Source organism: Oryctolagus cuniculus, chromosome 7 (genome assembly GCF_051225735.1).
Source record: "Oryctolagus cuniculus isolate XC-2025 breed Fujian yellow rabbit chromosome 7, ASM5122573v1, whole genome shotgun sequence".
Lineage (NCBI taxonomy): Eukaryota > Metazoa > Chordata > Mammalia > Lagomorpha > Leporidae > Oryctolagus > Oryctolagus cuniculus.
In genome coordinates, this window is record NC_142873.1 from 6,277,962 (window position 1) to 6,305,240 (window position 27,279).

The 27,279-nt window shown below is 44.0% G+C and overlaps 1 protein-coding gene across 2 annotated transcripts in view; it reads left to right on the forward strand.

The window, feature by feature from the left end:
* PAPPA2 (pappalysin 2) overlaps positions 1-27,279 on the forward strand; it is a 280,635-nt gene that overhangs the window by 193,794 nt on the left and 59,562 nt on the right. For both annotated transcript variants that reach the window (XM_051856951.3, XM_089299442.1), the window contains 4 exons: positions 1,609-1,822; positions 19,830-19,998; positions 21,423-21,558; positions 23,161-23,270. In XM_051856951.3, coding sequence (XP_051712911.3) covers positions 1,609-1,822; positions 19,830-19,998; positions 21,423-21,558; positions 23,161-23,270 — 629 coding nt within the window. The remainder of the gene's footprint in view (positions 1-1,608; positions 1,823-19,829; positions 19,999-21,422; positions 21,559-23,160; positions 23,271-27,279) is intronic.

Consider the following 27,279-nt stretch of genomic DNA (forward strand, 5'->3'; position numbering starts at 1 on the left):
CTTCAAAAAGTTCGTCACAGAGGGGTGGGTATTGTGGTACAGCAGGTTAGGTTACCCCTTGTGATGCTTGCATCCCACATGGGAGCACTGCTTGGGTTCCAGCTGTTTTGCTACTTACTCATGTTCCTTCTACTGCATCCTGAAGGTCAGCAGGTGACAGCTCAAGCGCCCGGCCCTGCCGTCCACATGGGAGACCTGGATTGAGTTCCAGGCTCCTGGCTTTGGTCTGGCACAGCCCTGGTTTTTTCAAGTGTCTGGGGAATGAGCTAGCAGATGGAAGGTCTCTCTCTCTCTCTCTCTCTCCCTCTCTCTCTCTCTCTCTCTTTCTCCTTTCAAGTAGATGAAAAATAATTTTAAAAAGGTCTTGGAGGATGCTTGTTAAGAAAAAAGTATCCGTGGATTTCAAAGTGTTTTTCACCAAAGTAAACATACCTTTCAATACCATATTTCCATGACCTTTTTGATGTCCCCTTGTGTGTGTGTGTGTGTATGTGTATGGACAGGTAGAGTTATAAACAGTGAAAAAGAGAGAAAGGTCTTCCTTCCATTGGTTCACTCCCCAAATGGCCACTACGGCTGGAGCTATACAGATCCAAAGCCAGGAGCCGAGTGCTTCTTCCTGGTCTCCCATGCGGCTGCAGGAGCCCAAAGACTTGGGGCATCCTCCACTGCCCTCCTGGGACACAGCAGAGAGCTAGATTGGAAGAGGAGCAACCAGAACTAGAACCCAGCACCCATATGGGATGCCGGTGCCACAGGTGGAGGATTAACCAAGTGAGCCACAGTGCTGGCCCCCTTATATATTTTTCCCCTGCTGTACTGCTGGTTAGAGATGAAGATGGGGAGGAACCTGATGTACTTGACAGCCCCCCACCCCCACCCTTGACCTCACCACCCTCCAGGCTTTGGTGCACCTAACAGGTACTCAGGAGGCTTGTTCCAAATGCAGATTCCTGAGCCTCACTCCAAGAGATTCTGATTTAGCAGGTCTGGGGGCTTCATGGCACTAGTGTGAGTAGTCGATGGAGTGCACTTGAGCGAAGCCATGAAGTGTACTGGGGTGTGGTATTTGCAAACAGAATTCCACATCCTGACTGCCTGAGTTCAAATCCTGCCTCTGCCTCTTACTAACTCGGGCAAGTTACCGAACCTCAACTTCCTCGTCTGCAGACGGGATAATAACAGAATATATTTTCTTTGGGTTCTTTGAAGTTTGAAGTTTACAAGAGTTAGTCCATTTAACAGGCTTAGAACAGTACCTGGCAGTGATCCGCACTTTTAAAGTGTCATCTATTATTACTTTAATGCTCCCATGATGCTGTCAGCCCTATGTTTTTATAATTTATAGGTGGGAAGAGAGGTAATGGTTTGGTTGATAACCATTCTTCCCTCAGGCTGAGAAGTATTTATCTGACCCCTCATCAGTAATAGGAGCACACGGGCACTCTGTGGGTAGCAAGGTATCAGATGAACATTTCATGTGCGAGTTTAGAGACGCTGCTCAATGAAGATGTGTGTTCCCAAGAACGCCAAAGTTGGCAGACTTCCATTTCTGCGATTTCTGGACTCCCTGTTCTGAGCACCCCTGCTTCTCTTTCCTGGAGTCAGGATTGAGCCCGTGGCTGACCTGTCTGGAAGATGGGCTCTGGTCTCTCCCTGAAGTCTACTGCAAGCTGGAGTGCGACGCTCCTCCTGTGATTCTGAACGCCGACTTGCTCCTGCCTCACTGTCTCCGTGGCCAGCACGACGTGGGCACCGTCTGCAGATACGAATGCAAACCAGGCTACTACGCACTGCAAAGTGTGGAGACTAAAGCCAGGAGGTGAGTTGCAGTGAGCCTGACCTTCACAGCCCTACCTGCTCTCGTACCTTACCTCTGTTCTCTCTCTTGGAAATCTCACACTCTGGTTTTTGGAGATAATATTGAGAACTTCTGGGTTGCCCATTGTTTGTGTGTTTTTTTTTCTGTATCTCTCTTCACTTGCCATTTTCTGTTAGGACAGGTGGGTGACCTGCAGTGTTTTCTGGAAAGCCATTCTCTCCCACGGGAGATTCCACAGTCTCACTTAGGTGCTGTTTGTGTTTTTAAATTCTATTTAGATTGTATTTTCCCTGGAAAGTAAGTGTTAGAAGTATCCTAAGTGTGGTCCTTGCCGCTGAATCCCACTCTGCTGCACAGCCTACCCACCCTCGAGTTTCAGGAGAAACCACCTAACTAGTCCCCAGTCAGACAGCTGGGTAGCTTTGTGATATTGGGAGGTTTATTTCTTTGACTCACTTTTCCCACCTGCCTCATGGGAATTGGCTTAGTCTGTTTTGTGCTGCTGTAATAGAATACCACAGACTGGGTATTTTATAAACAGCAGTAAGTAATTTGGCTCAGAGTTCTGGAGGCTTGGGTGGTCCAGGTTGAGGTTCTGCACTTGTAGTCCCACTCCTGAGGGCCTTCTTGCCTTGTCATAATGTGGCAAAAGGCATGATACAAGGGAGAGAGCCTCAAGTGCTTTTATAATCAGCATCCATCCATTCATGACAGTGGACCCCTCCTAGCCTAAACACCGCCAATTAGGCCCCATATCCTAACCTTGTTGCATCAAGAGTAATTTCCAACACATGCATTTGGGGGGAACACATTCAAACAACAGCAGAGATAATAGCAATGACATCTATCTCATGCAGATGCTAAAAGAAATAATATGTGTAAAGCATAAAATTCAGCCCATTTATTTTTGGAACTGGACTCAACACATCTGAGCTTTACTAAAACTCCTAGACCCATAGCCTGGAGACCTTTCGTCCTAAGCCATCAGAAGTTGGAAGTGGGGTGCAGAACGCCTGGGACGAACATAAGCTTTAAAGCATGGTTTTGAGGAAGGGCTTTCAAAAGACTCATGCTGGGGTTCAAATCGCCACCCACCCTTCACAGCTGAGTAACCTCAGGTGAGCTGCTTACCTCTGGGTTTCAGGCTCCTCCTTGCAAATTGAGGATAATGTTGGTGTCACACACCCATCCCAGTGCCTGGCTTTTGTCAGTTGCTCAACAAATGGTTTAAGAAAAATAAACTATTTCTGAACAAGAAAACAAACAAAAAAATGTTTCGAGAAGGAAACTCCATGTATTTAGTAAGTAGTAGCTACATTTTTCCTATCATAAATTATGTAGGTACAGGAAAAAATCCAATCTACTTGTTATCAAGGACTTACTCAAAGTCTGACTATAGGTTTTCTTAATTTTAATACTGTATTTTTTAAATAACAAATTCCCGGCCATGGCATTACCAGTTGTGCCAGGAGATACAAACTTTGCTTGTAAGCCAGAATTCTCTAAGGGGACAGAGGAAAATGAGGCGATGTCCTCTCTGCTCACGCGCACCCTTCCTCTGGATCCGCAGCCATGCTAACCTGTGGCTCTCAGGCCTTCCTAGCCACAGAAGACCAGCACAAGCTCCTTTCCCATCCACCCGCCAGAGGGAAGAGTCAGACTTGCTGGAACATGGATACTATGAATGACAGTCATGGTAGATGTACTCTCTGTGAACTCTCACAGGTGTAGTCATGGTTTTTGACAGCCACATGATTTCCATGGGCTCTAAATGCAATGAAATACATTGACAGATAGTTAATGCTCAGGTGGTCTTCAAGTGAGAATGCTATTCCGCGTAGACTGAAGACTGCTGTTTTCTTGCTCTTTCTCTTATTTGTCTCCTTTCACACCCCAGCAGCCAGTTCAGACATTTGCAGAATAGTGTGGAGAAGAAGAATCAAGGAGGAGAGAAATGTCTTGGGACCAGGAGGAATTAAGGGTAGAGAGATCATGGCCAGCTCTGCAGGTCCATGGCTGAGGTTTATGTTGAGAAAAATGAGGCTTCCTCCCATTTGCCTGGGGTCTTTTGCCTCATCCCTGCATCCCTGTCCCCTGGCAGGAGCACGTGATGGCCGTTTTGTGGACAGAGCTTTTCTGGCTGAGAAATTGGACGCTTGCATCACAATGTCAGCATCAATTTTGGCTTAAACATTTACATTCGCAAGCACCGCGCTGAGGGGAGATTAAATTATTTACCGCCCTGTGTAAACTGATTAAATCCTGGTTTACACCTGTTTACATAGCAGGCCGTGGATTGGTAATCAGAAGTCCGCAAGCTGCACGTAAATCACTGTCACTTGCCGCTGATGTTTACTGAGAGAACTATGTCAGCCTTGCCCTTCCCATGTGGAAAAAGTCCAGCGTTGTACAAATGGGACTCTAGAATTCTTTCTGGGACATGCAGACACGAAGAGAAGAGATTGGGAAAAGCAGGCAGGAAGACGATCAGGAGAGAGAGGATGCAGGCTAATTTCACGAATCTGAACAGTGTACTGCGGGGAAGGGGAGCACTGGAAAGATTGCAAATCGTCATCATGATCCTGAACATTATACTCAATATTCCTATGTCTCAGTTTTTATATCCATATTATTTCTATCCAGCCACATCATTTTAAACTTGACATTTGGATAAGATGCTAAAAACATTTTATTATAAAATATATTCTTAGTTTTTAAATTCACACATAGTAATTGCACATATCTATGGTTATAGTGTAATGTTTCAAGACATGTATTCACTGTGTAATGATCAGATCAGAATAACTGGCATATCTGTCACCTTCAAAATTTGTCATTTCTTTGCATGGAGACATTCAAAATCCCCTGTCCTCGCTATGCTGAAATATGCAATGCATTGTTGTCAACCATAGTTATCCTGGTGTGCTATAGAATGTTAGAAGTGATTTCTCCTATCCCGCGGCATGAAAGTATTCCATAAACTGTGGAACCCACTACATGTGCTATGCTAGGTATCGCTTTTGTTTCATTTTCTTTAAAAGAAGGAAACAGCTATCAGAAGGTGGGTCAAATAGATTCTCTTCTTGTTTCTTCCCTCACCTCTTGTTTCAAGACAAGTGTTAGATCCGGCGTTCCAGCTCCAATGCACTCCACCTGGAAGTGGCAGGGGTGGCACATTTACCCCTAGGAAGCTCTGTGCCAGTCTCTGGGTTAGGAATAAGAAGGAACCCTGAATAAGATGTAGGCAGCCAAGATAAAAAATGGAGTCTGGCTTTTTGTGGTAGCAGAGCTGGTCACACCCTCCTTGAAATGCTTCTTTTTTAAAATTTTGTGTCATCTTGTGTCCTAATTTTCCTTCTTCCTCTCTGTCTCTTCAATCTCATTTTCTAGCCTTTTCCTCTCTGCTCATTTCTTCAGTGCTGGTGTTTTTCTGAGCTCTGTTTTCTCTCTTGCTGTGTGCACTGGTCAGGGTTGGGGCTCCTTTACCCCTTGGCCTTGATTTCTATCCACTTGCTGATGACTCCTGAATTCATACCTGCCGTGTAGTCTCTCTCTCTGAGGGCCTGAAGGCCAGAAGGCCAACTGCCCATAGAATAGCCACTGGGTATCCCATCTGCCCCTCAAACTCCTAGCTGTAGAAAACACAGCCTATTGCAATGTCTTTCAAATCTGAGCATCTTTATGTGTCCCAAGAGGCTGGTGGGGCCAGGCACCTGCGCATCACACAAGGCTCTTCAGCGTCTGTCACCCTTTCTGAAATCAGGGGTCACCTCTGCTGCATGTCACCATCTTGCTGACTCTCAGACATGCCCATTTCAAGGCTGGCATTGTGGCACGTCGGAGTAAGCCACTGCGTGTGATGCTGGCGTCCCATATCAGTGTGCCAGTTCAAGTCTCAGCTACACTGCTCCCAATCCAGCTCTCTGCTCCTGTGCCTGGGAAGGCAGTGGGACACGACCCCATTTCTCCCCACCTCTGCTGCCACTTCTCATTAGTTAAGCCACCATCGTTTTTCACTCCAGAGCTGATCTTTCTGACTCCACTCTTTCCCCTTTCAACTCATTCACCGCTTTTCAGTAAAAACAATCTTTAGAATACCCACATCTGATTATAGTATTCCCCCACGTACAACTGAATGACCAGTCTTTCTTCCATCTTACCTAGGGGGGAAAACTTAAAATAGCTTCATAATCTATCCGGGCCCTGCTTATTTCTGGTCTCGGCTCGCACTCTCTTCCCTGGAGAAAAGTTCTCTCCAGCTGTCACGATCAACACCTTCTGTAGCATAACAGCGCTGATGTTTCTCAGCTCTTCTGTTGCCATGGAGCCATAGCAAGCATCTCTCTGGACCTCCAAATGTGCTACTCCTGCCTGGAGCTCTCCCAACAGTGACGTACTGCTTAGCTAAGTCCTCTCCTACATTCAGTGTACATGTGGTTTCTTCCAGGAAGTCTACCAGACCTCCCCAGAGTGTAGGAGGGATACCTCCCTGAGGGGCTCTCTCTGCACACAGAACTTCCCTGAGGACATGACTTATGCCACTGATTATAGTCTGATGACTCCTCCAGATTCTCCAATAGCCTATGCCTATTTTGTTTAGTTATGTGCCCAACAGCTATTATAACCATTGTTGGGTACTCAATAAAACATTTTGAATAGACGAAAGCATCACACTATGTGGAAACTCACATTAGGATTGTGGTGTTAAAGTTGATGTTAAAAAATGGTGAGGGGAAAAAGGAGACATTTTAAAAATATTTATTTGTGGATTTGAAAGATTGAGCTAGAGTGAAAGAGATAGAGAGAGAGAGAGAGATTCCATCTGCTAGTTCATTCCCCAAGTGGTGCCAATAGCCGGAGCTGAGCCAGGCTGAAGCCAGAAACCAGGAACTCTATCAGGAATTACTACAAACAGCTATATGCCAACAACTTGGAAAATCTAGAAGAAACTGATAGGTTCTTGTACATACACAGTCTACCTAAATTGAGTCATGAAGACATAGGAAACCTAGAGAGACCAATAACCAAGATGGAGATTGAATCAGTAATGAAGACCCTCCCAACAAAGACAAGCTCAGGACCAGATGGCTTCACTGCCAAATTCTACCAGACTTTTTAAAAAGAACTAATTCTAATTTTTCTCAAACTATTCTAAACAATTGAACAGGAGAGACTCTTCCCAAACTCCTTCTATGATGCCAGCATCACCTTCATTCCAAAACCAGAGAAAGATACAACAAAGAAAGAGGACTATAGACCAATATCACTGATGAACACAGATGCAAAATCTTTAACAAAATACCAGCTAATCAAATCCACAACAAATCAGATCATTCACCCAGACCGAGTGGGATTTATCCCTGGTATGCAGGGATGGTTGAACATACACAAATTAATAAATGTGATACATTACATTAACAACTGAATAATAAAAGCCATATGATTATCTCAATAGGTGCAAAGAAAGCATTTGATAAAGTATGGTATCCTTTCATGAAAAAAACCTTAAGCAAATTTGTTATAGAAGGAACATTCCTCAACATAATCAAGGCAATATATGACATGGGTTCAAATGTGCAAGTTCTTGGAGCATCTTCAGCTGCCTTCCTAGGGAGCTAGATCAGAGGCAGAGCAGCCAGGTCATAAACCAGCACTCTGATATGGGATGCTGCGTTGCAAACAGGTGGCAGCTTGACCTGTTGTACCACAATGCCAGCCTCAAGAGGAGGTTGTCGTTATAAAATGGTAGAGATCTCAACGTTAGTGCTTTAGGGTAGAAGAAAATGTTAATAGTATATGTTTTCTTTCTAGGAATTATCTTGGCAGCATGGAAGGAATGGTCATTCTGCAAAGATGGTTTCAATTGCATTTATTCAACAAACATTTATGCTTGGTTAGCACAACTCTATATAGTTAATAGTGACAGAAAAAGGCATAGCCTCTCAACAAGCTCGTCAGAGCAATGGCTCTTATAGTTGATAATAGATTAGAACACAGGGAGATTTAAAACATTCTAATGTCCATCTCATGCCTCAAACCAACTAGAGATTGTCCCTAACTACAATGTTGTGACTTACAATTTTCTGATAAGTGGTGGTGGGAAAGCAATAGGCATTTAGTAAAAATTGAACTTCAGATTTAGATACTTCTGTTTGTTCCCCCAGGGTAACTGTTAATACTGTCTTGTGGAAGCCACACGGTCATACGAGTAAATAGCTGATACTCTGTAGTGTGCTGTGTTGCTAATGTTGAGTAGGATAGGTGGATTAGAATGCATGTGAATATACATATATAGATATATATTTTATTTACTTTTCTTGAAAGGCAGAGTGACACAGAGAGAGGGAGAGATAGTCAGAAAAAGAGATCTTCCATCCACTGGTTCACTTCTTAAATGGCCACAGTGACTGAGACTGGGCCAGACTGAATCCAGAAGCCTGGAATTCCATCTGAGTCTCCCACGTGGGTGTCAGGGGCCCAAGAACTTGGACTGTCATCCACTGCTTCCCCAGGAACGTTATGGGGAGCGGGGCTGGAAGCAGAGCAATCAAGACTTCAAATGGTGCCCTGATGTAGGATGCTGGTGTCAAACAACAGCTTAACTCGCTGTGCTACTGCCCTGGCCCCTAAATGCATATTTCACGTGGGACATCTTCAGTTTCGAATGGATTCCTCAGCACATAGGCCCATATTCAAACAATGAGTATCTGTGTGTTGGACTCTCTGGGGGTGGGGCCCAGGCATCAGTATTTTACAGAGCTTCCCAAGTGCATACCATGTGCAGCCAAGGTCAAGAAGCACTGGTCTAGTGAAACCTTTACTCCTGTGAGAACACTCATTTTAGTTTCCCTAAAAATGTCTTTGTTCAAAATTAGTGGAGCAGCACTTTTGCATTTCAGATTGCACATGCCTCTTTGAGGTTTATTTATTTTTGAAGGTAATAAAGAAAATGCAAACAGAATTGTAACTCTAAAGAGCCCATAAGTGTGTGTGGTTTCGGGAGCTCTTCCCACTTGTATAACACGCAGCAACTCTCCTTGGAGCCATTTTTCTTTTTCTTCCATGCAATTTACTTCCACGCACCCATCATCATTAATCACACCTCTGTTTCATTAACCTGACTTCCCAAGAAGCTAAAATAAATGCATTTGACTTACAGTTTATCAAAAAAAAAACATATTATATTCTTCCTTATCTTTCACTTCCACAGTTGCCTTTTCTCATTACACATTATCTTTATGTGTGAAGGTTAGGTTAACCTCATTAGGATTCATAATTAATTAACTTCTAATTGATTCCAACCTTCTAACTTTACTTAGACAGTCTCTCCTTCTGTATTTCATTCATCGAGATGCCATCTGCAAGGAGCTGGAGCAGTCAGATCTTTCGAAGGTAGTTGTCAACAGCCATCCTTTTTGTATCAACTTTTCCGAAGTACATAAATCTATTTAAGTTCTGTAAACACAACTGTAGGTCAAGACTGCAATAAATAGGCCCTAAGTTGTGACTACTTACTGTTTAACAAATGTTTGGTTGGTGAACACCTTTAGTGGAGCCTTGTCTGATTTGAATTGGGGGAAGAAGCTGGGAGCGACTCAGGCTCCGTATGCGTACTTGACCTTTCTCTGTTCACTTTAAATATTGGCAGAGAGTTAAATAATGTAAAGCTTGGGCCCAATTCTGTTGAATTGGTGACAAGGCAATGATGATGTTGATAATTAATCACTACATGTTACATGGACAAAGTATTTTGCACGCATTACCCCATCTATTTCTGTCATAATAATGAAAGTACATTTTAGCACTAACAAAATAACAGAATAATGTAATCATTATGATATTATAATGTTACAGAATGTGGTATTTTACGTTGCATTTAGTTATTATTGTCTACTATTACAGATGAGGAAACTGAGACTTATAGCGTGCTAACGTAGCACTCTGTTGCTGGAGTAGCCAGTAGATGCTGAGGCTAGGATTAAAGCCATTCCAACACTAAAGTCAGTGCTCCTTGCTAACAAAGCTTTTGATCTTGAGCAAATCATTTCATTTCTCTGGGCTTCTTTTTCTGCATTTGTAAAGCAAACAGAAATCTAAAAGTATCTATATTAACCAGTAAGAGCCAACGCAATACAATACAATACAATACAATACAATACAATACAATACCATTGAGAGAAATAGTAGATAATCACTTACTATCACCACAAAAGGAAGCAATGATATATTCTAAACACAGATACTACAAAGGCATGAAGTAATCAGAATGCTGAGGGTAATCTTGAGGTAAGACTTCAAGAACTTGTGGTGTTAGTGGAGAGCCAAAAGTTTATTCTTTTTTCTTGATGGCTTTTGGTTGCTCATTCTCGATTCACACCCCAAAGAACTGACTCTACATCTCTCTTGAAATAGACCTTTGGGAATATTTCTAAGATTTCTATAATTGAGTTTAAAATTAAGCACTTCCCTGAAACCTCTGAGGACAATTTGGCCAGACTTCTAAGAAGGGTTTCCTTAGCCCGAGATTTATTTCCTGTCTTAGTGGTTAATTATACAGGCGCTGGGCTTCGGGAGATCTACGTTTGAATCCTAACTCTGTTGTTTATTAATTCTTTGACCTGGAGCAAGTTGCTGATCTATACTGAGCATCACTAATTGTATTTGCAGAGTTCAGGCAATGAAGGTGCTTACAGGTTTGGGGAAGGATTGTGTAAGATCATAACTGAAAAAGAGATGAGCACCATTTTTGGTCATGTTATTCCTTAGTTCAGCAGCAGCTGCTACTGGTTATCATCGTCACCACCACCACCACCACCACCACAACCAACAACAGCAGCAGCATGATTTCCAGTGTTAATGCCCACGAGGTGCCCTTCTGGTGTGTTTAACAGGAAAACTTTTTAAACAAACGATGTGCTCAGCCGCATTTCCAGCTGCGGCCATGGTCTCCCATCTGTGGTTGTCTCCTGTACTTCAAGAAAGCAGCACAGAGATCAGGAAGCCTGAAACTGGATTCAACATGGAAAATACAGGTCTTCAGTTACCAGATGGGGGAAAAGACACATTCCCCACCACTAACAGAAGTGCACATCAAAATATAAAGTTCATTAAACTGAAAAATAAGAAAGAAACCCCCCTACTCCAGTGTATTTTACATCATCCCACTGTCAACTCAGTCCTGCAGTGGTGTCGAGTAGACGCTGAAAAGAAAAAGAAAAACCACAAAACAGTGATGTGGGGAAGAAGAGAAGAAAGGGAAATGAAATAGCAGTGTAGACTTGGACATACTTACAGGTGGAGTGGGCAAACAGGGTCGTGCTGGTACACAAGGAGACGAGCCAGGGCATGTCCTGGAGACATGACAGATGTTCAGACTGTCGATCTCCTAGCACAGTAGCTTGAACCTCTGAGGTTCAGCAGCTTCTGTACTGGCATAGGCAGGGAAAGAAGGACCCAGTTCATGAACTGCAAGTATGCAGTCAACGCAATGTTAAAATTTCTTAAGTGTCCTCGATTTATAATGTTAAAAGACATTGGGTAGTAGGGCAGTGTTGTGGCACAGCAGGTTAAGTTGCTGCCCACGATGCTGGCATCCTGTATGAGCGCTGATCCCATGGCTGCTCTACTGCCCATCCAGCTCACTGCTAATGCACCCAAGAAAAGAGCGAAGGGTGGCTTAAGCACCTGGGCATCTGTCACCCACATGGAGGACCTGGATGGGATTTCAGGCTCCCGGATTTGGCCTGGCCCAACCCCAGCCATTGCAGTGATTTGGGGAGTTAACCAGCAGATGAAAGATCTGTCTCTCCTTCTTTACCACTGCCCCCATAACTCTGCCTTTCAAATAAATGGGTAAATCTTTTTTTAAAGAAACCTCAAGTTGCTTTTAGGTCAGGAAGTAAATTTAATATTTGATAAGAAAAACACTGATATAAAATATAGAAAAAGGATCAGAGAGGTCAAGGATCTCACAGAAAAACAAAGTGAGCTGCTGAACTGGCTGGAAGTGAAAGAGGCTGGGGGTGATGTGGACAATTCTGACAGTGGCAGTGAAAAATGAGGGAGATGAGGAAGATACCCCAGTCTTCACGTCAGGTGTCTAGACCTAGGACTAGGACCTCCGTGCACCTCCCAAGCTGGAGACCTCAGAGTTAGCAGCAGAAACATCAGCATGAGTATTGAGGCATAGAGCAAGAACAGCCCATACAGTTGGGAGTCAGCAGGTTGCTCACTCTGAAAGAGAGGCTCTGTTTGCATGGAAGAAAGCAAAGCACTTCACCGTTTAATGCTTTGTTTTCCTAACCTATAAAGTGAATGTAGTATAATGCAGTTGCCTCTCTCTTACATGTCCTTTTAGGGTAGCAAACTACACAATTGCAGTAACTAGGGAGAGGTGTTTGTTTCTAACTCCATTCCTAGGGACACAAACAGTTCCATATTATGATGTAGGCGTCATGGTACCTTCAATAGTTTGATAACCCCAGGAAAGCTATTTTCCTTTTCCACACCTTCCTTACCTGATCTATACAATGAACTCTCATCCACTCAGTGTACCAGTATTTACTGGCCCCTACTATGTACCAGGCCTTGTCCTGCGTACTAGGACGTCATAGTAAACAAGGTCACCAGGCTCATATTCCAGTGGAGGGAGACTGGCAATAAACAAGCAAAACCAATAAGCAAAATAATTACAGGCTATGCAGTCCATGAAAGGAACAAAGATGCTTTGATTTAAAAAAAGTTAGGGGGTGAAATAAGGATCTTCTGTGCTGACGAGAATTATTCTTAGATATGAAGACAGAGAAGGTGCCAGCAAGAGGAAGAGCAAAGGAAAATCATCATGAGCCAAAAGGATGGCACTGGTGTCCTGTGGCAGGAGCTCTAGGGTGGCTCAAAGACGGGTCCCTGCTGACCACAGAGGAGATTCAGGCTGAGTTCCCAGTTTCTCCCTTCAGCCTGGCCCAGTCCTGGCTGTTGCAGGCATCTGGGGAGTGAACCAGCAGATGGAAGGTCTCTCTCTCTCTCTCTCTCTCTCTCTCTCTCTCTCTCTCTCTCATTATCTGTCTTTCAAATAAAATAAGTCAATAAAAGTTTTTAAAAAGAAGGTGGTTGCGTGGTATTGAATGAGGCCAGATCACTCAGTGCCTCGTAGGTGAAAGCAACATGTTGGATTTTATTTTTTTGTGCAACCAGATGTAGTTGAAGTGTTCTACACATGGAAATTACACAGTCTGATTCATTAATTTACTTCTGTGAACATCTCCTCTGGCCAGTGCTAGGGCATGGAGAGAAGTCGGGTGTGCAGTGAGTGAGTGATGGTGGCTTGCACTGATGTCGTGACTGTGGAATTGGAGATGTATGGAGATAGACTCTAGAAATATTTGGGAGATGAGACAGATAGTACCTACAGATCAACTGAATAAAACTGGATGGGAGCTCAGGAGGGGGTAAGAGTTTGAGCAACAGGTAAATGGCACTGTTGCTAACTGAGGATCATGGAGGAGGAGCATGTGTGGAGACGAGGGAATCGAGGGCTCAGAAAATGGCAGTCCCCCATCATGCCGGGTAGGTTTGAGGATAGAAATGGTATTGCTATAGATACATGCTACTCTGTACAATACCTAGCACTTACGTGCTTAATGTTGTTTTCCTGTTAGTATTATTACTCATGAGGGATTACCCATTGGAGTGCTGGAGACACCAGATGCCCTGGATTGGCAGACACATAATGATTCTCCTGGATTCAACAAATCATGCTTTTATTTACTTTTGAAAACTGTTCAGTGGTGATAGAAGGATGGGGTAGATTCATGTGTTTCTCATACAGCATCAATCAAACTCTCAGCCAAGTCTTGATGACAAGATCTCCATTTCTGCCAATGATGTAAGAAGCAGAAAGAGTTCAGTTGGATTGTCAGCACTAGGTGGATACCACAAATTCTGGAAATTGGGAAAAAACCTTTTAGCTTGGAAACTGTGGTGATTTGTCTGGAGAAGTTGGAGAGAAAATAAATATAAACCTTACCCTAACCCCAATGCCTCATGATACCATTTAGAGTAAGAAATCAGAGACTGACTAGCAGCCCTAGCCCAATCTAGGTGCTTAGAAAACCCACACAGTACAGCTACAGGGTTGTTAAATGGGCAACCCTGCACTCTGTTTCCCTCACCTATGGATTATTTTATTACCATGAGAAATTCACGGGTATTTTAGCAGTTTGCCAACCTGGTTTCATATAAAACCTGTTAGGAAGTTGAAAAATTTGGAGTCCTAGGCCAGCCCCAGGAGATTGGGTTCTGTGGGCTTGGGAATTTGTGTTTTAAGAGTAGTTTCTACAAGACTCTGATGGGGCTAATCCACCGAAGTTGCTTAGAAACCATTGGTCTAATGGTTGGGTGTTATACTATGAGCTGAAAACTTTGAGATATTTATTGCTTTTGCCAATCACTTGCTTACTCTGTGATATTAGGCAGGACATCTCTGTGGTAATAAATGTGCAGTTTTCTGACTATAAAATAAGATATTTTAGATCATTCACTCCACATGGATGAAGAAAATATAGGGTTTTGCTAGATGTGAGTAGAATGTTTTATGTGAAAGGTACTTGGAACGGACTATCAAACAAGTCTTGGAATCTATGTCTTGATAAGTGCCTGTATGTGTTCATCAGTCTGGTATCCAATGTCATCATTCTTTGAAATGCAAATCTATTCACCTCATGACTTCAAAAAGTTTCCTAGTTTTTTGATTTGTACACATTATGTGGAGGAATTAAACCATTGTGAATAAACCAATTTTTTCCCTTAATTATCTTAAATAATAAAAAGTTACTCCCTTAACCTCACCACACTAGAAGAAACGCAGAGGCAGTTGTAGCACACTAGACAGGTCAGAGTCTTGCCATTTCAGGGTCTCAATCCACTCAGACGGGTCAAGCAGAATACCATAGATAGGTGTCTTGAACAGACATATGTTTCCCACGGTTCTGGAGGTGGAGAAGCCCAAGATCAAGTACTGGAAGATCCCTTCTCTGATGACATCACCCTTCTGATTTGCAGGTGGCAAGTGGTCTCTGCTGTGTTCTCACATGGCAGGGTACAGAGAAGGCAAGCCCTGTGTCTCTTCTTATAGAGGCATTAGTCACATCATGTGGGCTCCCCTCTCATGAGTTAATAACTTTCCAAAGGCCCAGCCTCTTTCTAGGACATCAGGGGTTAGGGTTTCACCAAGTAAGTTGGAGGGAGTGGGACACAGTCAGTCTATAACACTAAGTAATTGAAACTTCAGCAGATGAATGGTAAGATTTAGGCTTTATTCCCCTTCAGAGGCTAGATGGGAAAACCAAATTTCCTGGCACTGGGAAGAATCCAGGGTACTCTGATTTCCTGACACAATCATGGTCTCCTTTGGAACAAAATAGCCAGGATCAGACCATGGCACTCAATGCCGAAATCCATACTATTGGATCTGAAGACTCAGGCTTATAGGTACAGATAGCAAGCCAACAGCAAGCCAATAGCAAGCAGAATGAGACAACCCTCACTACTGGGTCAAGAGGAACAATCAGATGCTTTGCAATAAATCTAACTAACAGTGGGTACTAAGTGGCATCATCTGATATATAGAGAGGCAGAAGCTGTGAAAGATTGTTCGAGAGATGGGTGGCCATACATGAGGTCAAAAAGGGCCTAGGAACCCTTATTGAAAGGAAACTGGGGAACTGTGTTTTGGTGTAGCAGGTTAAGCCTCCACCTGCAATGCAGGCATCCCATATGGGCACCAGTTCGAATACCGACTGATCCACTTCTGATCCAGCTCTCTGCTAATGCTCCTGGGAAAGCAGTGGAAGGTAGCCCAAGTTCTTGGGCCCCTGCACCCATATAGGAGACTTGAAAAAGCTCCTGGCTCCTGGCGTCAGCCTGGCCTAGCTCCAGCCATTGCAGCCATTTTGGGTGCAGATGGAAGATCTCTTTCTCTGTCTCTCCGTCTCTCTCTCTGTAACTCTAGCTTTCAAATTCATAAAATGAAAAAAAAAAATTTAAAAAGGAAACTGGGTCTAGGGAGCCAGAACCCTGGTAGCCTCTCCTCACTTATGCCCATAGCACCTTCTCTCAGGTCCACTTGTGTAAACTCTGCTGCCTTTCTTGCTACCCTAGAACTGTCTATCTCCCATTATTATTGGTTGTTTGCAGCACAGAGCATGTCATGTTGTCCAAGTGCCACCCAAAACACCCAGACTCACTCTTCCTCATCCAAGCTTGATCTGTCTGTCCTCACCCCCAAGGTTATTAAACTGGCAAAGAAACATGAAAATTGGCATTCTTGAATGGTTCTTCACTCTGGGCAGGAAAAGAGAGGACTATTTTCATGGTTGAAGTGTTCCAACAAATTCAGAGAAAAATACCACATGAAGTCAAAATATCGTCCTCCTGGCCAAGCAAGGGCTCTCCTTTATAATCATGCTGACATGCAAGGTTTCACAGCCTCACTGCTCCCCTGGTGTCAGTGGCATTGCCTGCTCTCTGCAGCTTGAAGTTGTCAATGCAGCAGAGGTAGGGGAAGAATTTAATCTGTGGGAGGTGGTGGAAAGAAGAGAGTCCCTGGGAGAATTTAAACTGTGTAGTATGAAGGAAGGTAAGATATCCAGTCTAGGAAAGGTACAAAAGGGAGCTTTATGACAGTGACAAGAATCGCAAAGCTTTCATTGAAAATATACTTAGGACAACATTTTTAAATAGCATCTTCTTCATGAGACAGAAGCTGTATACTAAAGAGTACACAATGTGTGATTTCATTTGCATCAAGTTCAAGAGCAGGCCAATGAGGGTCAGAAGTGTGTTGTGGGAGTGGGAGGATTTTATCCAAGAAGAAACACAAGGGGGTCTTCCGAGGGTTTGAGAATGTCCTCGCTCTTGGCTTGAGGCACGGCTGTGCAGCTGAATTCCTGTGTGAACACTTCCTGAGCAATACACTAAGATCTGGGTCCTTTTCTCTATGTAATTTATTACTCAAGACAAAAATTGTGGTAACTCCTCTGTTCTGCCACATTTACAAATGTGGCATCAAGTCCAAGGGTGTCTGGGGTGCTCAGGGGGAAAAGGTGCTGTTAGTGGTCAGAGTGGTCCACAGATAAAGTAGGAACAGCCAGAGCCCAGCACAGCAGGAGGACCATGGGCTTTTGAGGCAAGTAGATCCAAGTCCATGTCCTGCCTACAGGTGTGACTGTGGAGATTTGAACAAACTATTTTTTCTTGATGCTCAATTTTCTTCTCTAAAATGCTGCCATTATGTGTTGTTTGATGGACCCAATAATATAATCTATGTAGGTATCTTGCCAAACACCAGAAATGTAGATCAAAAGAGGTGTTTATCATTGATGGTAGGTCCCTGTCCACATAGATTATAATACCAAGAAATTCTAGTCAAAAACAAGATTTGTATCCTAAGACGTCCCTGGAAATAGAAATATGACTAAATTTTTTTGACAGGCAGAGTGGACTGTGAGAGAGAGAGACAGAGAGAAAGGTCTTCCTTTTGCCGTTGGTTCACCCTCCAATGGCCGCCACGGCTGGCGCGCTGCGGCCGGCGCACCGTGCTGATCGATGGCAGGAGCCAGGTACTTATCCTGGTCTCCCATGGGGTGCAGGGCCCAAGCACTTGGGCCATCCTCCACTGCACTCCCTGGCCACAGCAGAGAGCTGGCCTGGAAGAGGGGCAACCGGGACAGAATCCGGCGCCCTGACCGGGACTAGAACCTGGTGTGCCGGCGCCGCAAGGCGGAGGATTAGCCTAGTGAGCTGCGGCGCCGGCCCTCTAAATTGGTTTTTAGTAATAAACAAAACACTTATGTCTAGGTATATATTATTAAATATGTTAAACTATGAGACCATTTTATTATGAAAATTATTTTAAATTAAATACATTCTAAGTAAAGGCAGAGAGACAGATAGAGATCTTTCATCTGCTGATTCACTCCTCAGATGCTTGCAACAGCTAAGACTGGGCTAGCCCACAGCCAGGAGCCTGGAACTCAATCCAAATCTTCCATATGGGAGACAGGGATACAAAGACTTGGGCCATCACTTGCTGCCTCCCAGAGTAGGCATTAGTGAGCAACTGAAATTGGAAGTAGAGCCAGGACTCAAACTCAGGCACTCAAATATGTGATGCAGATATCCAAAGGGGTATATTAACCACTGCACCAGGTGCCCACCTCTGGTATATTTTAGTTTGTGGGAATTAAAAAACAAGAATAATAGGCAGCTTCTGCCTTCTAGAAGCTTCCAATCTAACAGGAAAGACAGACACACGCATGTTTTTAAGACCATGCGACATGGGGCATTTTGCAACAGTCAAAGTCAGCTTGCCACGGATGGTGGACATATTTAAATTTAAAAAATACATTGTGACTTTGGAAAATTGCAATTTAAGGTCATTGTGTAGTTAAGAGTCAGTGGCTAAAGGGTTATTCACGTTTTAGAGTCACAGGTTTATGTGTGACCAGAAGTATTCTGAAACAGAAGGGGATCTATTAAAAGAGTCACGTGGAAAGTGCCTTCAGACTGCAGTGAGTCAGAAGGGGAGTGGCATGGCATTCACAATAGCAAGAACCCTGGTTCTGTTGACTCCTGTCCACCTCCAGGGCCGTCTCTGGCTGGGACCACGGCTGTGCATGAGGAAGAGCGGGGCTTCCAGGCAGCACTGAGTCATGTCTTCTTGTGAGACTCTAGGGAAAGGTAGGGGCTCTTTCCAAGGAAAGAGGGACTTGTAAACAAAACAATTGCAGCGATCTTGGAGAGATGGCTGTTCTAAAGCTTAGGCTGAGTCTGTATCTTCAAACAAGATCATATCACTACACCTTCTCCCCTTTCTGGAGAACATACATCAGCAACTGCATCAGTTATATCACCCTATCAACACTGGCAGTCCTCAGATCACAGCTGATTCATCCCGTGAGTGTGAGATAATCTCTTCTGTGCTTCATTCTACCTGGCATTTCCCAGTGTACCAGGTGTGAGACTTACTTCTTCAAGATGAAAATCTCAATTAAAACTTGACTATGGGCAACCTAGATACTGCACTGTTTATCAAACTTTTTTAGAGTATTACATAAAATATTACTATCTAACTCCTACTACTACCACTGCTAATACATGAATATTACTATTTTTAATAGAAATCTCACTATTTAAAAAGATTTATTTATTTGGGGATGGCGCTATGGCATAGTAGGCAAAGCCTCTGCTTGCAATGCCAGCATCACATATGGGTGCTGATTTGTGTCCTGGATATTCCACTTCTGATCCAACCCTCTGCTGATGGCCTGGGAAAGCAGTAGAAGATGGCCCAAGTGTTTTGGCCCCTGGACCTACATGGGAGAATTGGAGGAAGCTCCTGGCTCCTGGCTTCAGATTGGCCTAGCCCCATCCGTCGATGCCGTCTGGCAAGTAAACCAGTGGATAGATGACCTTTCTCTCTGTCTGTGACTCTGCCTCTCAAATAAATAAAAAAATATTTTTATAAGATTTATTTATTTGAAAGGCAGCAAGACAGAGAAAGAAATCTGTCATCTACTGCTTCAGTCCCCAAGTGGTCATAACGTCTAGTGCTATGCCAGGTCAAAGCCAGGAGCCAGGAACTCCATCTTGGTTTCCCACATGGGTGGTAGAAGCTAAGCACTTGGTGCATCTTCCGCTGCTTTCCCAAGAACATTAGCAGTGAATTGGATCAGAAGCAGAGCAGCCCGGACTCACACCGTTACTCTGCTGTGGGATGCCAGCATCACAAGCAATGGCTCAAGCCAGTGTGCCACAGCGCTAACCATTGAACACTATCAGTTTTAATTTTGTAACTTAGACATCAGAATGAGATGGTGGGATGGTGGGTAACAAGAACCATGTGCCTCTGCCTGTCCTTTAGTCCTCATCACATATAGCTGAGGATCCTGTCTTTCTCACAGCCTTCGTGTGAGGGTCTGATGAGCAGTTTTGTTTCCTGTCTCATCAGCAAGTTCCTGAAGATACAGTGCCTGGAAGGTGGAGTCTGGGAGCAAGGAAGCTGCATCCCAGTGGTGTGTGAGCCGCCTTCTCCCGTCTTTGAAGGCATGTATGAATGTACCAATGGCTTCAAGCTGGACAGCCAGTGTGTGCTCAACTGTAACCAGGAAGCTGAGAGGGTAAGGACCGCTTCTTGAACTCTGTTTGGAATCAGGCTGTCTCTAATCATAAGGGTCCCTACCAGATTGTTGAGTAGAAATGGTCTGCAAGAGTCCTATCACACAAGACATTACTCAGCTGGGATTCCAACCAGAGGTATTGATATCATTTGAAAGGGAATTCAGAAGATGCAATGATTTCGGACCATTCTCTCCCATTTTCAGGACTTCCTCTGGAATGAGAAGAAAAACCCAAAGGGTAGGGTACCTGGGCATATGCTAAAAAAAAAAAAAAATGGGATCCTGATTTGGCAATGTGATCTGCTTTCATGCATGCCACTGACCTAACTTGGATAAGAATGATAGTTTTTTTTATTTTATTTTTTTTTTTTAGTAGTAGAACAGAATCCTGAACAGAAACACAAATTCCTCAGCAAAGCTGAAAGTGTTGTTTGACTATTATCCTCCCCAGGATTTTGGCTCAAGAGGTCTCAAATGGAAACCACAGTCTTATCGTGGCTGTGTGACTAACATCAATTTTGTTTTAGAATACTTGTATGCACCACACACACACATGAGACAGGAAGTCAGGCAGACTTCCTGGGCAAAGATCAATGACCTCAAGTGCTCCTTTGGCACATTATTTTTAGCCCAGTGCCAACACTCAAAGGTGAGCCCCACAGAACATGTGTGAAAAAAAATGCCATAAAATGAGACCCCTGAGAAATCAAACACATCTGTTGGCACTGATGGGTTAAGGAATGAAGAATTGGCCAGATGAAGGGAGAATTGTCTACCTCTCTAAAATCTTACTGTTTGGATTTTATTAGAAGTGCTAACTTCTGTGTTCTAGACAGGGCATTTTTTCAGACTATTTGGGGTATAAAGCCAAGAGTTACACAAATGAACACACATGTGAAGAAAGGGAGAGGACTTTGGCGAGATCAAAGTAACTATAATGTGTCCATTCAAGCAGAAAACCAAAAATACACCTTTAGGAAAATTATGATTTGGTTACATTGGATGAAATTCATCTTGAAAAAATATCTGACATTTGCCACAAGCAGCATTTGTGTGATAGTGTGGATGAATCAATGAAAAACAACGCCATCTGGGAAAAAATTCCAAAAATAGCTCAGAATACATGGGCTGTGGTTAGTAGCGAAGCATGCCCCTTATATCCGAAGGAGAATACATTGCTGATGAGTTTCATCAATGACAAGATTATTCATGATTCCTTGTGATGGAAACAGCAAAGAAGTATCTTAGTGTGTGTACATGCACATGTGTGCCAATTAAAACATACTTTATTGTTTCAAGAGTGTCCTTTAGTCTGGGATCTAGAAGTCAGGGACAGTCTGATTTAAACAGCTCACCTTTGTTCCTACTCTAAATGAAGCTAACAAGATAGTAACGTGGAGATGTTCTCTTTCTTGGTATTCCAGTCTCCTATCCTCTGCACTACAGAGGGACTGTGGACCCAGGAGTTCAAGCTGTGTGAGAACCTGGGAGGAGAATGCCCACCGCCTCCCTCCGAGCTGAATCTCGTGGAGTACAAGTGTGAACAGGGATACGGGATTGGTAAGGAGGTTGTGAAGTCTGTTCCCAGGTCATCCCTTTATTGAGCCCAACTGCATCTTGAATCAGAGACACTCTTTTCCCAGACGAGAAGATAGAAATACAAGTTGACTCTTAGCTGCTTTGGTGAAAATGAAATTCATAGCAGAATTATTCTTTTTGGTCTCCCGCATGTGTGTAACGTTGGTACAACTGCTAAGCCACTTGCATCACGTCTGGTCATGTCACCCGCTCCACTTCAGGGCTGTGAGTTGATGGATCTGTCGTTCCAAAAGGAAAGGAGGGCATGTGTGGCCACACACCACCGTGTACTCAGCTCCCCTTCTCCTTGTGGCTGTTACTGGAGCAGAGAGTTCCTGAAAGAGACAATTGGAGACTGCCTCACTGCTTCTTTCTCTGCAGGGGACTAGGCTCCAGAACAACTTCTTACTCGTGTTGTTGCCATGACCAGAGCTGATTTATGGTGGTGTTAGCTCACTTTTGCCCTGGCTCACCCTAAGCATCCTAGACAAGGGTTGTAACTTCTGTGCAACTTCATGAGCTTACTCGTGACTAAGTGCTGCACCACACAGGCGAGGCGTAAACGGACGGATCATTCTGTGCAATGCCAGAGTGTGAGTGGAGCTATTTAGAAACCTCATGTATTTCTTAAATGGATCCCTACCATCTACAAGGTACTCTTTGTACTGTGCCTCGTGGTCAGGCATGGACTCTTCAGAGCTCAGATTTGATTTGCCTCTTGAGCCCCATCCTCCAAGCCCCTAATTTCTGCAGTGAGATAACGTATAGTCTCATACACATAGATATAAATACATAGTCCTTAAGAGTTACATAGTTGCTTTGAATACAATAAACATTACTGGGAAACACAGAAGCATAGTGAGAGCTGAAAATCTTGGATATTATCAGACCTGTAGATGAGGAAATAGAGAACCTGAGAATGTATTTTCTTTGACTAGAATTCTGTGAGACATGTTCTCAGGGAATGCCCCAAGATTCCCCTTCAAGAAGCCAACATGTGGCCGAAGTCTGCTTCTGATTTTCCACTGCCTCCTGCTTTAGTCACACAGGTCTCTTGGTTGCCAATAGAATGACCTGTATTCAGTGCGGCAACACGCAGGATATTCCTTAGGGTATTTTGTAGGCCATTTCCCCTCAGCTAGTCACGTTCTTGGGTAATGGTTGCTGCAACCATAAGCTTCTAAGAGACCTTGTAAGCAGAAGTGACATTAAAGATGCTTCAAAGGCATCGATCAATCGTGATAGACATTGCAAATCAACTGGATCAGGATCTAATCTTTAAATTGCTGGAGCACCCAGAGATTTAGGCATCCCGAAGGAGAGGTTATACTGGATAACACAAGAGAGAGAGCACTTGGAGCAAGAGGAGTTAGTAAAGAGCCACTTGGGGCAGTGCTCTTTACTAGTCATTGTCAAAGTCTCCCCACGGTACAGGACAGATGAGTATGGACCTGCCTAGGACCCTCGTAACAGGACGTCTGGTGATGTCGAAAGCTCTTGGCAAATCAGAGCTTTTGGTTCCAGAGTGAAAAAGCCTGACGTCCAGGCAGTTCAAGCTCCTGCTGTGAATGTCTGTCCTTGCAGGTGCAGAGTGCTCCCCCTTGTGTATGATCCCCCCTAGTGACCCCGTGCTGCTGCCCGAGAATATCACCACCGACACGCTGGAGCACTGGATGCAACCCGTCAGAGTCCAGGTGAGAAACGGCACACAGCCAGGGGAAAGCTCAGCACAGGAGGCCAGGGGAGGCTCAGAGGCCTAAGGAGTAGGAAGGAAAACGAGGGAGGGAAAGTGCTACCAATGAAAAACAGGGCAAGAGAAGTTAGGTTAGGCTGAAGAAAGTATGAAGATGAAAGAAGGATGCAAGGATGGGTTTTGAAGATCACAACAGAACTGAAAACAGAGCAGAGTCAAAGGACTGAGACTGCCTTTTCCCTGAGTTGTGTCCACCTCTCTTCCTTCTCAACCCTGAATCCTTTCCCTGCACCCTCTGCTATGCAGTCAGTCACCATCGAAGTCCACTGCACGCACAGCCCCTTCCCTGGGCTTTCCATTGGCTCACTTTCCAACTGAAACCTGCCCCCCCCCACCCCGAGGGCTCTGCCTCCCCAGAGGACGCACCGGTCTCTGCTTTCTGTCTCCTACCCACCACGCCTGGGACTGCAAGAGGGGTAGGTGTCCTGTTCCCTTCTGCCTCTTCCAGACTGTCCTCCTCCCCACCCTCCCCCAAATATCACCACTCCTCAAATCTAATAAACCGTTCACTGCTCTCATCACTGCCTGGTAGTGTTCTCAAAGTGCTACAGAGCAATTTCTGGGAGTGTATGTCGAGTAAGGATGAGTATTTTAAGGCGTCTCTGCTCTAACATCAGCCCCACCCCTACTTCCCAAGCACTTCGGGGTCATTGACCCTTCCCCCAGCACTCCTGCTGGACCACCCTTGGATTCCTGCATCCACGCCTTAGATTCCTTCAGGACCCGGACTCTCAGTCCCATGCCGCCTTCACTGGTCTTGCTCCGTCTGCCACCTTCTCTCCTGGGTTGTTTCCTGAACACGCCAGGTTGCTTCCTCCCCAGCACCTGTGCCGGGCACCTGTCTGGCTGCAGTGCTCCTCTCTGAGTTAGCTCCATGCATGAGTCCTTTGCTTTTCTCAGATTTTTATTCAGGTCTCAGAAAGTTCCTCTTTGGGCATTGTATCTAAAATTTTAACTTCCTGAACACTTTGTCTCCCTTTCTTCCTTTATTTTTTCTCTGTAGGACTTATAATTGCCAAATATTGCCAAATATCTTCTTTTAATTATTTAGCTCTTAAGCTGTATCTCCCTGCCACTAGAATTCGAGGTTAATGAGGGATTCTTGTCTATTTTGTTCACTGTCACATCATCAGATCCTAAAGTGATGATTAGTAGATTGTAAGTGATAAAATGCCCAAGTAATAAAGAGGTAGGAAAGACTACACAAGAGCTAAATGGAGAAGTCTGATTGTAAGTTAGTTCTTTCTTATTAGCATAGGGAGCAGGAGTGTCTCATAGCCTGGGAGCCTGGTTGCTTTATCAGACTGTGTAACAAAATCCTTACACGGCTTTTCCCATGGAATCACCAACAGATGGATTCTGGAGAGACCACATTTCATTCAGAAATCATGCCCATGTAGCCTCTTTTTTCTCACAGGCTGACATAATCCACAGGGACTCGTACAAAAGCTGGAGGTTCAGGAATAAAGTTCTGAAAGTATTATTAGGATTGAAGGACAGGTCTAGCACAACCCTATTAATCCAGTTATCATTCAGCAAATGGTTATTGAGGGTTACTCACTATGAGCCTTGAAATTGGGCTAAGTGCATGAATATGTAGTTAAAGAGGACAGTGCCTCCATGGAAGGCAGCCATTGTCTGGCTATAAAAGATAGACATTTATAATAAGACACAGGGAAATGTCTGGTTTTGGTAGAAATGCTAAGGGATCACCCATGAGGACACAACCAACCCTTCTGCTCAGGAGCCTGCTGGAGCTTGCGACTGACCAAAAGGGTTTTCCTCTGGGTCACTGACTGTGGTCAACAGGGATGTTCTAGAGGGTGGGGACAGGTGGGAAGTCCCATGTGACTGAAACCAGGGCACGTGTGGCAGTGAGAATGGGCGGTGGTTGTGGGTGGTAGAAGCATGAAGTTACAAACGGGCAGATTAGTGAGATCCCACAGTCACTGCATGCCCCCTCTGAGGACAGCAAATTTATGAGAACTGCTGGGGTGAAGATGAGGCATACAGGTGAGGGCAGGGTGAGCACTGGATTGGAACAACAAGGAGAAATCCAGAGAAACACCTCAGCCCGTTCACCCATTCCCAGGCATTCCAGACTTCTGAGTCCCACCCTGTACAGTGGATTGCTAAAGTTCTGCTAGAGAGCAGTAGTTAGAGTCCTCTTGAGTGGTGCCTGCTGGTTTGTGAAGCGCCATATGATCTAGACTCTTCCTTTGGGCCCTGTCAAGTCAGCGGCGATGATAAAAGACGCCTTTCTCTAAGCAGTCAGAAAAACCAAAGCTCGGACCAGTCAGCGCCTTTTCTTCCTCTTGGGACATAACTGCTGCAGGCATCTTTCTGCATCTCCTTCGCTGTCTACCCCACAGAGCGTTTGAAGGGAGCATTCACTAGATGCAGGGCGGATGATAGCCAAGTACACACCCTCCAGTGAGTGGGGATACTGCCACGTCTGCTTTCCCAGTGGGATGTCCAGGAGAGAATAGTTCATCTGTGCTCATGGAGATGCCACAGACACCAATGAAAGAGACTTGCTCATTTCCACCCTGGGAAACTATTGGCTTTATTTTATGAAAGCCTTACTTTTTTCAACTATATTTTAGGGGAAGCATTACTGCTTTTTAATTTCTATTGCATAGTATGTTGTTCATGCTTGTATTCCTAATATCTTTTTCAATGCCTGGAAAACATTGTAAGTGTCTCATAAACATGGGTTGAATGAGCAAAGAAATAGTTTGCAGTGCCCTCTCCTAAGATTGGGTGCATTTCAGCAGCTTCTTACTACTGTGGGCAATTTTTCAAAAGAAAAGCTCCATTTTAACTCACTAGCTTGATTATTTGAGAACCACATAACCATGCATTATCCACTCTACAGTCCCGTGTCTCCTTTGCACCATGTATCAAGGCAGTGGTTAGGGAGTTAATACCTACCTCATTGGGTTCGTATCAGTATCAGATGCAAGACAGCTGGGTAGAACTCAGCTTCTGTGAGTTCAGCTGTGGCTGCCTCGTCTCATCCGCAGTGAAACAGCCCTGCCCATGTGTATGGTGGTGGGAGTGGGTATACAGCTAAACTATGTAGCCAGTCACAATTTGCAGCATTGTTAGGGGCACAACTGCTTTTGTGGAGCTCTTTAAATTTGTGTCATATTTCTATGTGAAAACAAAGTGAAGTCACTAAATTAGCCAATTCAATGCTTTAGGGGAAGTAGTGAGGTAACACACATTGAGCCTCATGCTTACCTTACGTACCATAAATATATACAATTGTTATGTGTTGATTAAAAATAGCATAAAACTTAGAAGAGTAATTTGTTCCTGTAAAAAAAAAACAGCAGTCAGAAATTCATAAGTTGAAAACATAATTAGACACATGGCTATGTTTTCCTAAACTCCCAAATCAATATCCTATATGCCAAGAAGAGACCAAGTGTTAATCCAATAGTTAGCACTAATTATGATGGAGGAGCAAAACCAGCTGTTACCTGTGCATTGGGAGTTCTTTCATAGCGATTGTATTAGGAATTATTGCCTACACACAAAGCTTGCAAGGGGTGCTGAGAAAGTTGCAACTTTACTGTAAGAGAAAAACAGCAGAAAGAATCCAAAGAATTCCATAGAAATGACAGTGAAATTGGTGTCCTGATGCTCCTAAGGTCCTCTGAGATGATCTCATGGTGTCTGTCCTTTGAGGCACTTGTGGCTCATGAAGGATGCAAAATCTAATCTTGTCCTCATAAATAATAAGAAATACCTCATAGGCCAGAGCAATTTTGTTAGATGAAACTCTACTTTGAGTAATATCCTACTAACTCAAGTTGACTTATCTTTGGGATTGTTTCATATCGTACTTAATCCTAAATCTCCTTGTTCTTAAAAATCACTTGGGCCATATATAAAAGGAACAGCTTGGATTCAACCCGTCAGAGAAAGGCTGCAGATGCCTT